The sequence below is a fragment of the Bidens hawaiensis genome, unplaced genomic scaffold (assembly GCF_021521415.1).
Source record: "Bidens hawaiensis isolate Kalapana, Puna unplaced genomic scaffold, B.hawaiensis_p1.1 tig00059090_1, whole genome shotgun sequence".
Lineage (NCBI taxonomy): Eukaryota > Viridiplantae > Streptophyta > Magnoliopsida > Asterales > Asteraceae > Bidens > Bidens hawaiensis.
The window spans coordinates 1-15,727 of NW_027500655.1; the positions used below are offsets into that span (position 1 = coordinate 1).

Below are 15,727 nucleotides of genomic sequence, written 5' to 3' on the forward strand. Positions count from 1 at the left end.
GAAACTAGCATTGAGATCAAATTTTGACAATACTTTTGCGTATATCAATGACTGGAACATGGATTTTTTTATGAGGAAGTGGAAACTTATCATCTGCTAAGAAATGATTTAAAGGCTGGTAATTGGTAACTAGCCTTAGTTTTCCACGAACTTGTTCACTTCGTTTGTTAACATAGAATGCTCACAAGCCCACTGGGATTTTGTAGTTTTGATTAAACCTTGTTTGGCCAATTCTGAGCATTCTTCTGTTGCAGGTTTGTAATGGTCTAGGTTCATACCCGGATGGCTTGCCTTTGGTGGTTGATGTCTTCATTCTGCTTGAATGGTAAGGACACCCAAAATGAAGGATTAAGCCATAAAGGTGAGATGTGTTTGGTCAGAAACTCGATATGGTTCGAGGCACAAGAGGTCTTGATAATTTGGCTTCTAAGTGCTTCTATGGGGTGAGGTGAAGGTGTACTCATGTGAAGATGATGAAGGTTATTATTATTATTATTTAATAATAATAAAAAAAAGAAATATGTATTTTTCGTTTACTATTATCTCACGGCATATAAACAAGATCAAAAATTTGTCTTGTGGTTTGGGCCAATGATGGTGATTTATCAGGGCTCCAAGATTCTGATTTTTCTTTGGCTCAAGACTTCTTCTTCGTTAAGGTTTTAATTGGGAACCGACATCAAAAAGAAAAGATATATATGAAGAACAAACTATTGTTCCATTAGTTCTGTCAAAACACAAGAAAGAAAGAAATAATAGAGAATCTGTTGGGGTATTCCTTTCTCTGACAACAGAGGAAGAAGACAAAGAAGTTTGGTGTTCTTTTTTTCTTTCCTTTTGGCGTTTTGGTGAAGACAAGAGACGTTCCAGAGATCGATTTATTCTCTCGTTGGTGATACCTCTTACTCGTTTACTCTTTTGTATTTGGTTCCATATACTTGAAGTTGGTTTGTACCAAGTATATGATGATTTGTGTATGCCTCTAGTTTTACCTAGATAAGACTTTGTATTGCTATTATTGGTGATAGTGGATTTGAAGCGGCTCTAGTAGTCCCGTGGTTTTTACTCTCGCCTTGAGAGGTTTTCCACGCTAAAATTTTGTGTCCTTGTTAGTTTTAGTTACCCTATTTGTTTGCGTCCTCATTGGTTCATTCGGGTCGGGAAAAATGTTTAGCCAAACGAAGATTAATTCCGCAACTTTTTTTGTTTACCGTTCGTGGCTAGGTGCGTGTTTTTCCAACAGAGTGGTATCAGAGCTTCGGCTCTTGTTCTTGGGTTAAGACTTGTTTGAACGATGGAAGCTAATACAAGTAGGATGGTGAATTTGAATGGTTCTAATTATCATGTTTGGAAAGGCAATATGGAAGACCTTCTTTATGTGAAGGATTATTATTTGCCTGTGTTCACTACCGATAAACCTGAAGATAAAACTGTTGAAGAGTGGAATATTTTGCATAGAAAGGTTTGTGGGTATATTCGGGAATATTTTGCATAGAAAGGTTTGTGGGTATATTCGACAGTGGGTTGATAATAATGTTTTGAACCATATTAGTGGGGAGATTCATGCTCGTACTTTATGGATCAAGCTTGAAGAGTTGTATGCTTGGAAGACCGGGAACAATAAGTTGTTCTTGATAAAACCGTTGATAAACTTGAAGTACCGTGATGGTACGCCTGTTACTGGTCATTTGAATGCTTTTCAAGGTGTTATTAATCAGCTTGCAGGTATGGGTATTAAGTTTGAAGACGAGATACAAGGTTTATGGCTTCTTGGTACGTTACCGGATTCTTGGGAGACTTTTAGGACATCGTTGTCCAACTCCGCAGCAAACGGTATTATTACTATGGAATTGGCTAAAGGTAGTATTATAAATGAAGAGATGAGAAGAAAGTCACAAGGTTCCTCTTCACATTCAGATGCCTTAGTTACCGAGAGTAGGGGGAGAAGCCATAGTAGAGCTCCAAGTAATAGAGCAAAGCACCGCAGTAAGTCCAAAGGAAAGTTTGAAGAATTTGAGTGCTATCATTATGGTAGAAAAGGGCACACGATAAAATATTGCAGACAATTGAAAAAGGAGAACACAAAGGCTAATTACAACAATAAAAAGAATAACCACAAGAAAGACGACGGTGTGAAGGTACTTCTGAAACTAACACTGCTACCGAAGAGTTTCATATTTGTTGTGATTATGATAGGGTGAACATTACACGTGATGATTCGAGTTGGGTTGTTGACAGTGGTGCTACTTGTCATGTGACATCACAAAGGGATTTTTATTCGTCTTATACTCCTGGTGATTTTAGGAATATCAATATGGGTAATAATGGGCTATCAAAGATCCTTGGTGTTGGGGATGTTTGCTTCAAGTTTGAATACTGGGATGGAGTTGGTTTTACACAATGTAAAACATGTTCCGGATATTAGCCTTAATTTGATCTCCGCGGGCACATTAGATGATGGTTTCCACAGTACCTTTGGTGGTGGAATTTGGAAACTCACTCGTGGTTCGTTGATTGTGGCAAGAGGTGAAAGAACTTCAAAGTTATACATGGCACATCCAAAGATTTCCAGGAACTCAGTTCATTCGTTAACGAGTTCTGATGTAACCGATATGTGGCATAAGAGACTTGCTCATATGAGTGAAAAAAAGATGTCTATTTTATTGAAGAAAGATGCCTTGTCCGGTATGAAAGATGTTCATTTAAAGAAGTGTTCTCATTGTATGAATGGTAAGCAAAAGAGAGTTTCTTTTCATAGTCATCCACCTCACAGAAAAGAAAGTATACTCGACTTGGTGCATTCAGATGTATGTGGTCCTATGAAGACTAGAACACTTGGGGGCTGCATATATTTTGTCACATTTATTGATGATCATTCGAGGAAGGTATGGGTTTATACTTTAAAGTCTAAAGATCAGGTATTTGATGTGTTTAAGCAGTTTCATGCCTTAGTTGAAAGACAAACTGGGAAGAAGCTCAAGTGTATTCGAACAGACAATGGAGGTGAATATAATGGTCTTTTTAATGCTTATTGTAGAGAGAAAGGTATTCGACACCAAAGACCACCTCCAAAGACACCACAGTAGAATGGTTTAGCAGAACGGATGAACAGAACGTTGGTTGAAAGGTTTAAGTGTTTGCTCTCACATGCAGGGTTGCCAAATTCGTTTTGTTTTGAAGCTTTAAATATAGCAGTACATGTTATTAATCTTACTCCTTGTATTCCTTTGTTCCAGACAGGGTTTGGAGTGACAAAGATGTTTCATATCGTCATTTGCGGGTCTTTGGATGTAAAGCATTTATGCATATTCCCAAAGATGAATGATCAAAGTTTGATGTGAAGTCCAGACAATGCATATTCCTTGGTTATGGGCAAGATGAGTTTGGATACAGGCTATATGATCCGGTTTCAAAGAAGCTTGTAAGGAGTTGTGATGTTGTGTTTGTGGAAGATCAGAGTTTGAAAGATATTGAGAAAAGTTCCTCAGTACACTGATGATTTTATTGATTTGGATCCTGTTCCTACTCAGCATACTGAGTCACATCACGAAGATGATATTCAGAATGACGAACAAGATGGTACCGATAATGTTGATAATCAAGAGCAGGCAGAGTTGGATGAGGATATTCATCCCGAGTTACCAGTAGATATGCCTGCATTTGTCCCACTCTGGCGGTCTTCGAGAGACCGTCAACCTTCTACTCACTATTCTACCGGTGAGTACGTCTTACTCACTGACGGGGGAGAGCCCGGGTATTATAAAGAGGCCATGGAAGATAAGCATAAAAGATAGTGGTTTGAAGCCATGCAAGATGAGATGGATTCCTTGTATGAGAACAATACCTTTGAGTTGGTGAAGTTGCCTAAAGGCAAAAGAGCTTTAAAGAACAAATGGGTCTACAAATTGAAGACCGAAGAACATACCTCACGGCCTAGGTACAAGGAAAGATTGGTGGTCAAAGGGTTTAGTCAAAGAAAAGGTATTGATTTTGATGAGATTTTTTCTCCAGTTGTGAAGATGAGTTCCATTAGGGTGATTCTTGGTTTAGCTGCTAGTCTTGATCTTGAGATTGAGCAAATGGATGTCAAGACAGCATTCCTTCATGATGATCTGGATAAAGAAATCTATATGGAGCAACCTGAAGGTTTACAGGTTAAGGGTAAAGAAGATTATGTTTGTAAACTTCAGAAAAGTCTTTTATGGGTTGAAGTAAGCACCGCGACAATGGTACAAGAAATTTGAGTCAGTTATGGGGAAGCAAAGCTACCGAAAGACTGCGTCTGATCACTGTGTTTTCTTTAAGAGGTTTGGTGATGATGATTTCATTATATTATTGCTTTATGTTGATGATATGTTGATTGTTGGCAAGAATGTAGAAAGAATTGTTCAGTTGATGAAAGAGTTAAGCAAGCCGTTTTCTATGAAAGACTTGGGGTCAGCTAAGAATATTCTTGGCATTCGGATTACTAGAGATAGAGTTTCAAAGAAGTTGCACATATCACAAGAGCAATACATTGAAAAGGTTCTTAGAAGATTCAAGATGTCTAAAGTTAATGTGGTTAGTACACCTCTTACTCCCAATTTTAAATTAACTGAAAAAGATTGCCCTACTTCTGAAAAAGAGATTGAAGATATGGATGGTGTTCCATATGCATCAGCGGTTGGAAGCTTGATGTATGCAATGGTATGTACACGGCCTGATATTGCCCATGCAGTAGGTGTTGTTAGTCGGTTCTTGTTAAATCTGGGTAAGAAGCATTGGGAAGCAGTTAAGTGGATCCTTAGATATCTACGTGGTACTTCCAAATTGGGTATAACATTTGGAAATGGGGAGCCGATGCTTGTTGACTACACGAATTCTGATATGGCAGGAAATAAGGACAACATGAAATCCACGTCTGGATATTTGATGTTATTTACAGGGGGAGCCATGTCATGGCAGTCAAGACTGCAAAAGTGTGTTGCTTTGTCTACTACTGAGGCAGAGTATATGGCAGCAATAGAAGCATGCAAAGAATTATTGTGATTGAAAAGATTTATGCAAGAGCTTGGCTTTATGCAACAGCGCTACGTGGTCCTTTGTGATAATCAAAGTGTTTATTCACCTTGCTAAGAATTCTATGTATCATAGAAGAACAAAACATATTGAGGTGAGGTATCATTGGATTAGAGATGGTATTGAAGACAAGTTGTTTGAACTTGATAAAGTTCACACCGATGATAATTGTTCCGATATGTTGACCAAAGCTGTGGCAAGGGAGAAACCGAAGATATTTTGCTCGCTCGCCGGGGTGGTAAGTTCTTTATCATAGACAAAAAGTGGGGAGGGGGGTTTGTTGGGGTATTTTTTTGCCCATGAGAAAGCCCAACAAATATTATCCTACATGGGTTATATTATTATTATTATTGTTATTATTATTATTTAATAATAAAAAAGAAAAAAAAAGAAATATGTATTTTTTGTTTACTATTATCTCACGGCATATAAACAAGACCAAAAATTGGTTTTGTGGTTTGGGTCAATGGTGGTGATTTATCATGGGCTCTAAGATTCTGATTTTTCTTTGGGCTCAAGACTTCTTCTTTGTTAAGGTTTTAATTGGGAACCGACATCACAAAGAAAAGATATATATATGAAGAACAAACTATTGTTCCATTAGTTCTGTCAAAACACAAGAAAGAAAGAAATAATAGAGAATCTATTGGGGTATTCCTTTCTCTAACAACAGAGGAAGAAGACAAAGAAGTTTGGTGTTCTTTTTTTCTTTCCTTTTGGCGTTTTGGTGAAGACAAGAGACGTTCCAGAGATCGATTTATTCTCTCGTTGGTGATACCTCTTACTCGTTTACTCTTTTGTATTTGGTTCCATATACTTGAAGTTGGTTTGTACCAAGTATATGATGATTTGTGTATGCCTCTAGTTTTACCTAGATAAGACTTTGTATTGCTATTATTGGTGATAGTGGATTTGAAGCGGCTCTAGTATTCCTGTGGTTTTTACTCTCGCCTTGAGAGGTTTTCCACGCTAAAATTTTTGTGTCCTTGTTAGTTTTAATTACCCTATTTGTTTGCGTCCTCATTGGTTCATTCGGGTCGGGAAAAAGGTTTAGCCAGACGAAGATTAATTCCGCAACTTTTTTGTTTACCGTTCGTGGCTAGGTGGTCGTTTTTCCCAACAATTACAAACTTTGTTTGCTGATATAGCTTTCACAGCTGATGATCGACCTTGAGGTAATCTAGAGCTTTTAGTTTTTCTTAATTGCTTTTCAGTCGTCCAATTTAACAGGATTGAAACCTCAAAAGTTGATTTAAGATTTTAATTTGGGGAAAAGATGCTCAAGATTTGTAAGAAAATGAACAATTAATTAAACAAGCATTTGCATTCACGTGTGTTTGTTTAAAAGGTGAACATCTTCGTGTTCGTTTACGGTTTGTGAAAAATCTAAACAAACGGTGATGTAAACGAACACAAATGAAAAAATATAAAACATTAAGTACATGATTAACATGATGGGTTCTTACTTAACATATTTATTTGTTTTAAAAATTTGCATGGGTAAATGGGTTAAATGAACATAAATAAACGAACACAAATGAACAAACATAAACAAACTTTCATAAACGTAAATGAACAAACTAAACACAGCGTTTATGTTTAAATGAACAAAAAATTTTATTCAAACTTGATACTCAATGGATAATAATTAAAAGGATGTAGATAAGATTAAATACCAAATGGGTTATATATATTTATTTTCTTTTTGACTATGCTTTAACCCATCAAAACTGTAGGTTCTGTAAATTGGTCACGGGCATTTCGTTCATTTTGAAGGTCAATTAATAAATATAGTATTCTCTTTAATCAATCGCGTAAGTTGTTTTAACACTGCATGTCATTGGTTGTTTGACCAGGGGCAGTTAGGAAATTTTTGTGCATCTATTTATAGATTGAAATTTGAGTTTTTGGTGATCGGAGCTCGAGTATACATCAAATTTGTAACACCTCATCTTTATATGGTCTTGGAATAAAAGTTTTAGATATCTTTTTCTTGATGTACACCATGTGTTCAATGAAATATCATCGTTTTTGTATTCAGCTATGGTTTCACAACCCCCCCCCCCCCCCCGCGTTGCGGGGGGGTCGAAATACTAGTTAGTTTTTAAAACAAAAATCATCATAATAACAAGCGTTTTTTTATATTTAATATGAGTATGACTTTATTATATAAAAATTTAAAAAAATTACGTCATTCTGTCTTTGTGTTTGTCATTGTGTCTTTTCGTCATTGTGTCTTTCTGTTTGTTATTGTATTTTTTTCGTCATTTTGTCTTTCAAATCATCGTTGTGTGTTTTTTAAATGCTAATAATACGGTTGTGTAATAATAATACGTAAATATAATGATAAAATAACAACAAATTATCTAATACATAAAACACAATGATGAATACATATTACACAATTACATGAAACGTAATACACAATGATGAATACATATAACACAATGATCTGAAACGTAAAACACAATGGTGAATACATATAACACATTGACCTGAAACGTAAAACACAATGGAAACTACATATTACACAATGACATGAACGTAATACACAATGACTAAAACACAATGATTAGTAGAAAGACAAATGATGAGCACAAAGACACAATGACAAATAAAAAGACGCAATGACGTAATCTTTGTTTTAATTGTTATCTTTAATATGAGTATCAATTGATAACACAATGACCAAAATCTATAACACAATGCATAGAAAAACCCAATTAAAAATCATATTGAACAACCAATAACACAATATAAAAAACCCACTAATTTTTTTTGTTTTTATATAACAATATGATACTCATATTAGAGATAAAAAAAACGCTTGTTATTATGGTGAATTTAAAAAAAAATAATGTTTCATGAAAAAGTTATTGACTTTTTAAAATGATGGGAAAATTGACACGTGCCTTGCATATGGAAAGAGAAAGTCAACAAAAGCAGGTTATTACCTTTATTCCATTCTCATCAATTTATTTTCTTATATTAATTTTCACCATTCAAATATAAAATTAATGGATTAGATTCCTTCTCACATTTCTCATTTTTTTTTGTTGTACTTCGTATACTTTATGATATGGAAGGAATATCAACTAAAATAGCAGCCCATCATGACACTAGGTTTAGATCAATCGGCAGCACTATATGTGTATCTTTTGTAACCAAACAAGGATCATTATTTTTTGTAACTAAACTAGCAGGATCATGTAATGCCATGTATGCTTGAACACTAATTCACAAAACAAGAAGTATCTTACAACCTATGTCCGTGCTTCCGCTGCAAAGCACGGTACAAATACTAGTTGTTATACCCGGTGGAGTAAAACCCAGGCAATGATATACCCAAACTTTGTCGGTCCCGACTGTTGAGCCAGTAAGTCGACGCAAATTCAGTCGGTTTCTGTTAGATGCGTTATGATACTGGAACTTAAAACCAAAGATAAAATAAAAACATATAAAATTTGCGGAGGATCAATTGAGTGGTGTCAGCTGGAAAGACTCGGGTGCTGGGATGATCCGAGTATTGCCGGTTCCGGAAGTTGAGGCGGTGAGTCTACGCAGATTCGGCCGATTTCGATCACATTGGTTACGATACCGAAATTAGCACAAAATGCATCGAGTCTACGCGAATTTGTTCGGTTTCTATTATATTTGTAACAATACCAGAACTAAAATAAGAAAAAAAACGAAAAACAAAAAACAAAATTCAACTACTAATACGGTGTCGCCAAGTGGCGCTACCGGCACTTAGCGGCACCAAAGTTTGTAATTATATTATATAATAATTTGTATTTTATAAAGTATAGACTTAGAGCATTCTCATCCATGTATTATGTGAGGGGTGTTTTTATAATTTAAAGAGTGATTAAGGGTGTTGTGAGTGAAGAGTTTTTATATTTTTAGAAAAAGTAGTGATTTTTCTGTATATTTGAAAAGTTAATGTTCATCCCATATAATTTTTTAATATATTTTGAAAATGGTTGTGAGTGAAGAAAAGAGAAAGATAATGATAAAAGGTATAAAAATTATTATTTAATTGAAATAGAGAGAGAAAATAAAGTAAGTTTTAGTGTAAGTTTTGGTTTGGAAATAAGGGGTGGGATGATAATGCTCTTATATATTTTATTTTTTATAGTAGTGAAAAGTATAAAATATAGATTGCTAAAAAAATAAACATACATGAAAATCCCATTGATTATTTTTTAATAAACCACCAGGTACACTAGTATACATGCGGGGATGTCATACCAAATAGGTACTTTGCCAAAACTTAATTCGCGGGTTTGAATCAGATATGGAACATGAAAATAATCGATGAAGCTGGGATTAACAATAGTCGTTTTTATTGTCATTGCTAACTTTCATGCACATAAAACAGATTTGCATAACTAATATTTTTTATTGAGTTATATTATATATCTAATAATTACCCATAGATGATAAGATTTTGTTCAAACGGTCCTAAACTTTTTGAGACTATAAATTTAAGGTAGATTGGAAATAAATAATTATAATTTTTGTGTATTGTCTGATAATAATTTCAACTTTAAAAATTACTATCATCGGTTTTAACTTTTAGTTATTTTTGTCTCAATGAACCTCTATTAAAAAAACGTTTAACGCCGTTATGTTTTTTCCCGAGTTTCAAACCGATGTTTTAGGGCTTTTGATCGGAAGAACGATACGATTCGACTGATGTAAAACTTATCTCGAAACGGTGATTCAAATGACTTGATTTTTGTTAAATGGAAATTCAAATACCCGAATTGAAACATTGTTTCGTCGCTTGGATAACGTTTCAAGACACGTTTAACATCGGTTGACTCGTATCGTTCTTTCGATCAAAAGCCCTAAAACATTGGGTTGAAACTTTGGAAAAAACATAACGACTTTAAATGTTTTTTAACAGAAATCCGTTGAGACAAAAATAGTTGAAAGTTGAGAGACCACAGGTGGTGACTTTTTAAAGTTGGGATTATTATCAGTCAATATACAAAAGTTTGGATTATTTATTTCAATTTGCCTAAATTTAAATCGAAATCGAAAAGTATATACACCTAACTTTTGTTATTGGTGTTTAATTTGATCACGAACCATTTATATCGAACTGTATCTATAAATCTCGAGATAATTTGATTCTGTGGGGTATCGACCTCAAAGAAAGAACCAACCAAAATTCTAGGAAATTAAAAGAGAAATTTCTGTTTGGAGCTTAAGTCTTTATTTTCTTTTCGAGATCTAAGTGAGTTTATGAACCTAATAGCTACTATGCCTTATTAACAAATATTGATTTGGACCATGTGGCTTAACTAGTTTCTTGGTTATACGAGTTATCAATGGATTTTAACCTAGAGTGGAGCTTTGTTTGAAATTATGTAATTGACTATCACCTCTTCGCGTGTTTATATGTTTACTACCTTCATTTTCATTATACATGAACAGCTCATTTCTTTGCCGGTAATAGCCAGTAGTTGGTGATGATGTGAACACAAAGATACGAATGCCTCCTTGATTTTAAAAACCGCGCCTTGACACAAGGCGCAATTTAAGACCAATCTTCACTTTTTACTATATAAATTTTACTATAAGACGTGCACCTCTTGTACACCGGGAGTTTTTATGCATTTGGATTTTTACAAGAAGCGTTTTATATTTATGTAATTATTTATATACTAAATCATATAAGTAGCACTTATTTATAGCAAAATTATGGTAAATCCTAATAGTTATCTAAGAACATTGCGCCCCAAGTATGAAAAGTTTGCCTTTTGCCTCTCGCTTTTTAATACCCAGAAAAGCCCTTCACTTAAGAGTGTTTGATAATTTCGTTGTTATTTAAAGAAAGCACCCTGCTTGCGGTGCACGCATATAATGTATATATATGTGAACCCTCGGGTAGGCAAAAGTGAAATTCAATAATTTTGACATTATTTTACGAATCTCGTGAAACTAACGTTAAAAGTGACGAAATGTTAATCAGGCATCATGTGATGGCGTTGATAGCCGAAAGATAAGGGTGCATGAACCAATCGGTCGGTGTCCCGATAATTGAGTGTTATGTGCATTATGCCGAAGACTAGATGCAAAACTACTATTGAGCTAGGGGTCTCACAGGAAGCAGCCTCTCCATTCCTACGGGGTAAAGGTAAGATTGTCTACATCTTACCCTCTTCAGACCCTACTATAGCTTTGCTATTGGTGGGATATACTGAGTACGACGACAATGATGATGTTTAAAGAAGGCCAGAAGGGTAAGACAAATCAATTTGGAAAGACTAACGTAAGAAAACTGTATAGGTGAAATTAGCAATATTAACTGTATTGAAAATTTCTGAAATTGCAGGCTAAAAACAAGGGAATAAAAAAATAATAAATAATCAAAAAGCCAACAATCAAAATAACATAAAATCATCTAGACATTCCAAAACCTATACAACTTTCATTATTTCATCCACGAACAACATACATTACCAAACATATAACACTTCCATTAGAGTTCATAGTTTCAACATAACAAAAGTAACATAAACAAGTCTCAGAAACATACCATAACCAAACCCGACTCAGAACTTATCCACCGTAATACCATCCCTGCAAACGTCATACGCCTGTCTACTCCTCGACTTCTTCAAACCAGCAGTGAAATGCAACTTGGACCCTTCAGAAGTGATGCAAGTTACTTTAACCCAAATCATGACTTTTGTTTTTAGTCCTTCAATATCGGTTAGCTTTCCTTTTTCAAGGTAACCGGTTACACTGGTTGCGAACCTTAAAACTGATGAGTCTCTGTAACCGACTTCACAGATTGTGGGTATGAAGACGGTTAACTTTTTGGTTTGTTCATCAAACTCGTAGTTTGTGGCATCGCGAGGGAATATACCCACCGGCAAGTCGTGTTCCTTGAGGAGTTCGCTCAGTGGTTTTTGCATTTTTCCTGTAAATGTAAAATTACAAAAATAGCGTTGTTCATAGAACTAATTTGGGTTGAACCGTTGAACTCAAACACGACCCGTATACTTAAAAGCATGCAAGCTGAACATGATCCGTTGAACCATTCATCTATGCAGTCGATATCACCGATATATCATTGATATATCGCTTATCGGTCCCTTGGTGAAATATCAGTCAAAATATCGGTACCAATAATATCAGCGATATTGACCGATTTTGAACTAATATTTGAGCGATATATCACCGATATTCTCGATATCAGAGTAAAGTCTTGGTTATCAACTTTTAGTGTTCAATGTTAGTGTTTTAAGTCTTAATCAATTCTTACTTGCTACAATTGTTAGTGCGTTGCAAGTTGCAAAAGGTTAATTTGTTAATGGTAGAAGACTATACTGAATTATTAGTGTTAAATTGCTATATATATTAATTTTACATGATATTAAAATTACCGATATCCCAACGATATCTCACTGCGATAACCGATATCTCAGATATCAGTCCTTGACAGACATCCCATATTTTTCCACATTAACTGCTTAGCCATTTATATAAACGAGTTAAACGGGCTGATGTGTTAGCGGGTTGTAATCAAGTTGTAAATATGCTAAACTGGTTAAAGGGTCGTAAAAAATAAATTTAACGGCTGTAATCAGGTTGACAGAACAGCCTACATAATTAAAAGGACCGTAAACGGGTTGACGAGTCAGCATGTTTTATTAAATGGGTTAAACAAGTCAACCAAAAGATGCCCCGTTTAACCATATGGGTTTGATATGTAGCATTTTACCGGTTTGACCGATTATTTAATGCTATAGAAAAACATAAAAAGCATTTAGTACCCGAGTCAAAACATTTAATCAAACGGGTTAAACAATGGCAATTCATACCCTCCGGCCCAAAATAATTGCCAGTAAAGAAAAAGACACTTTAAGCAGACTGAAAATTTTACCCTTATTAAACGCTTTCTATGTTTTTTATAGTAGCTTTTTAGAAGGGTTTACTTATGTTAAGCCCACAGAGCAAGTTAAGTTTTAGAGTTTCTGATTTTTTTTCCTATATATAAGATTCTCTATTATATTAAATCAATTCAATATTATATTATTAAAATAGTAAAGCCAGCACTCATTTTGGGACGAGGGGAGCATTATAATTTTGACGAACGATTAGTCACTGCTTACAAAATTTTTACGTTCCTATCATTTATAGCCCTAACTTAACAAAACATCTTAATGAAATCACATTATGAAACAAGCTTCAAGAACTAATGTATATAATAAAACACAGATAGTTACCATGCAAAATTATATATTTCCCAAAGCAAATTGTGCATTCAACTTGAAATGAGTTACTATAAAAAGAATAAACATAGAAAAGCGAACCTTTCATTTTGTTGACGAACCATGTTGCTCCACCCGATATACTACTTTGCAAACTCTAAAAAACAGAAACACAAACCAGAATCAATAACCAACTAATTATAATAAGTATTATTATTATTATTACTATTATTATTATTATTATTCATCCAGTTTTCTGTTATCCATGAAGTTAACAACCAAATCTGCTTTATTTACAAACCAAAATGACAAACATCAGACAATCAAAAGAAACATGATCTTAATCCTCATGCTTTGCAACATATATATAAATCAAGCAAGTGTTATGTAAATCTTTGTTTCCGTCTATAAAGATCTATGCAGTTAAATGTGGAAAGGATATCGGTCAACGATGGCTATTTGAGATATCAGTCATCTCGGTGGGATATGGTTCATTACGCAGAATTTATATATATAGCAATCTAAGACCAGCAATTGAGTATACTCTCCTACTACCATTAACAACTTAAACTTGCAAAAACACTAACAATTGTGGCAAGTAGGAAGTAATTAAGACTTAAAAAACTAAAAAATGAGAAATTAGACTTGATATCGGTGGGGGCATAGGAAACCGCTGTTGAAAACTTATGTTTCCGTCTCAATATAAGTTGATTCTGGTACACAATCCAAAGAACAACACAGCAAGACACACATAATAGTTGGTACGATTGCATAGGAAAAAAACCCCCAAAATTGAATTGATTTCATAAAAGGCTGTTGTTACCCGATTGATCAAAGAAAGATGTAACTATAACTAGAATATAAAGTCAAAGCATAGAGGCACAATTTAAGATTTGAAAGAATGAAAAGAGAGATGGTTACGTTGATATCATCGCCGACGGAGTTAAGTTCTTTGTTGGCTTTGTTACCGAGCCAGTAACTTCCCAACTTACCCATAAGCTGATCCATACTTATACTTTGCTTCTCAACAAGATCAATATCAATTGTTAGAATTCTGAAGATTGAAGTTGTCTTCTCTCTCAATATCCCTAATTTCCCTAGTTTCTAGAGAGAGAGACAAGGGTTGAATTGAATCGGTTGGGTTTTCTTTTCGGTGCTTTCTTTTCTTTCTTACATTTTGCACCCTTACATTTTATATTTATACATATGCATATACCTTTTCCTCTTACAATGCTGAATCTCAGCATTTTCCATTGGAAACGCGGGTTCCATTGCAATCAAGGCTTTAATTGTCACATCCCATTTAACAAATCTCATTTAACAAATCGTGGAAGTGTAAAACGGAATGTAAAAGACATCTTTGATATTAACCACATTGCTTATAAAGAACAATACAAACTAATTTACAATATTTTACATTGATCTAACTTTGTTTACAACTAAGCGAAACAAACTAAATCCAGCCCATTAAACGGCTTTACTTCTTACTAGCACACTTGCATCAATTAAGCGGCGATACAAACTAATTGTGTTTTGATTACACTCCAGCCATTTAGCGATGTTCACGGGATTAATTTGCTAATTTAAGGTTGTTATAATGTTATATGATTAATGATTTATGCATTATGTGGAAGTCTAAAGCCGTTATAAGAACAAATTTGTTAAAAACTGAGATTTGCGGCTTGAACTAAGGTCACCGGAATACTCACAGCCATCGTCGGCGGCTGACTTGCCGGAAAACGGGGATTGGGGGTGGGTTACGTGCTGGGTAAAGTTATTTTATATATTTTAATATAATATTTTGAATATGTTACACTTTACACCCCTCATGTTTCTATTTGTTTTAAATCAGATTTTAAAGTATATTTACGTAATAAACCTTGAATTTTGAAATGTTTTGTAAATGAAATAAAATTAATGTACTTGAAAACTTTTCAAATTGTACCATAATTGTTTGCTAATTGTTTAAACATTAAAACCTGGAGTTTTGTTAATTGATCGAAATAATAGAAGACGAACGAACGATGAACTTCAATCGTCGGGATTATTTTATTAATGATAAATAATAAATAAAATACATCACGGGTTAATGAATAGAAATTTAAATCCAAATACCAATAAAAATTGACGAATATCAAAGATTAGGCCGCGGTTCAAATTTTGGTAAATTAACTTTCAACTGTTAATCGTTTTCTATAATTAGAGTGTCTGTAGACGCGTTTTCTTTGTGGCCTTGGTGTTTCCATAGGTGATTTAGGCACCTCATCTTCCTGAACTACCTTTTTGGGTATCTTTCTGGGTTTGGCTTTGAAGTTTTCTTTAATTGTTTGTTTGTTGTGGTAGATGCGCGTTTCAATGTGCTAGGTTGAGTACTTTGATCATCATGAGCAGTGGGCTCTGAATCTGTAGCTGTTGCTACCGAAGCATTAGCAGTTTGG

The 15,727-nt window shown here is 34.5% G+C and overlaps 1 protein-coding gene across 1 annotated transcript; it reads right to left on the bottom strand.

Moving 5' to 3' along the window:
- Positions 1-11,481: 11,481 nt before the first annotated feature.
- On the bottom strand, positions 11,482-14,308 carry LOC143602535 (uncharacterized protein At5g01610-like). Its single transcript, XM_077079603.1, has 3 exons — positions 14,211-14,308; positions 13,392-13,446; positions 11,482-11,995 (listed from the first exon to the last, which is right to left on the bottom strand). Exons 1-3 carry the CDS (start codon positions 14,295-14,297, stop codon positions 11,625-11,627), a joined length of 513 nt encoding a protein of 170 aa, XP_076935718.1. The 5' UTR covers positions 14,298-14,308; the 3' UTR covers positions 11,482-11,624.
- Positions 14,309-15,727: the final 1,419 nt, after the last annotated feature.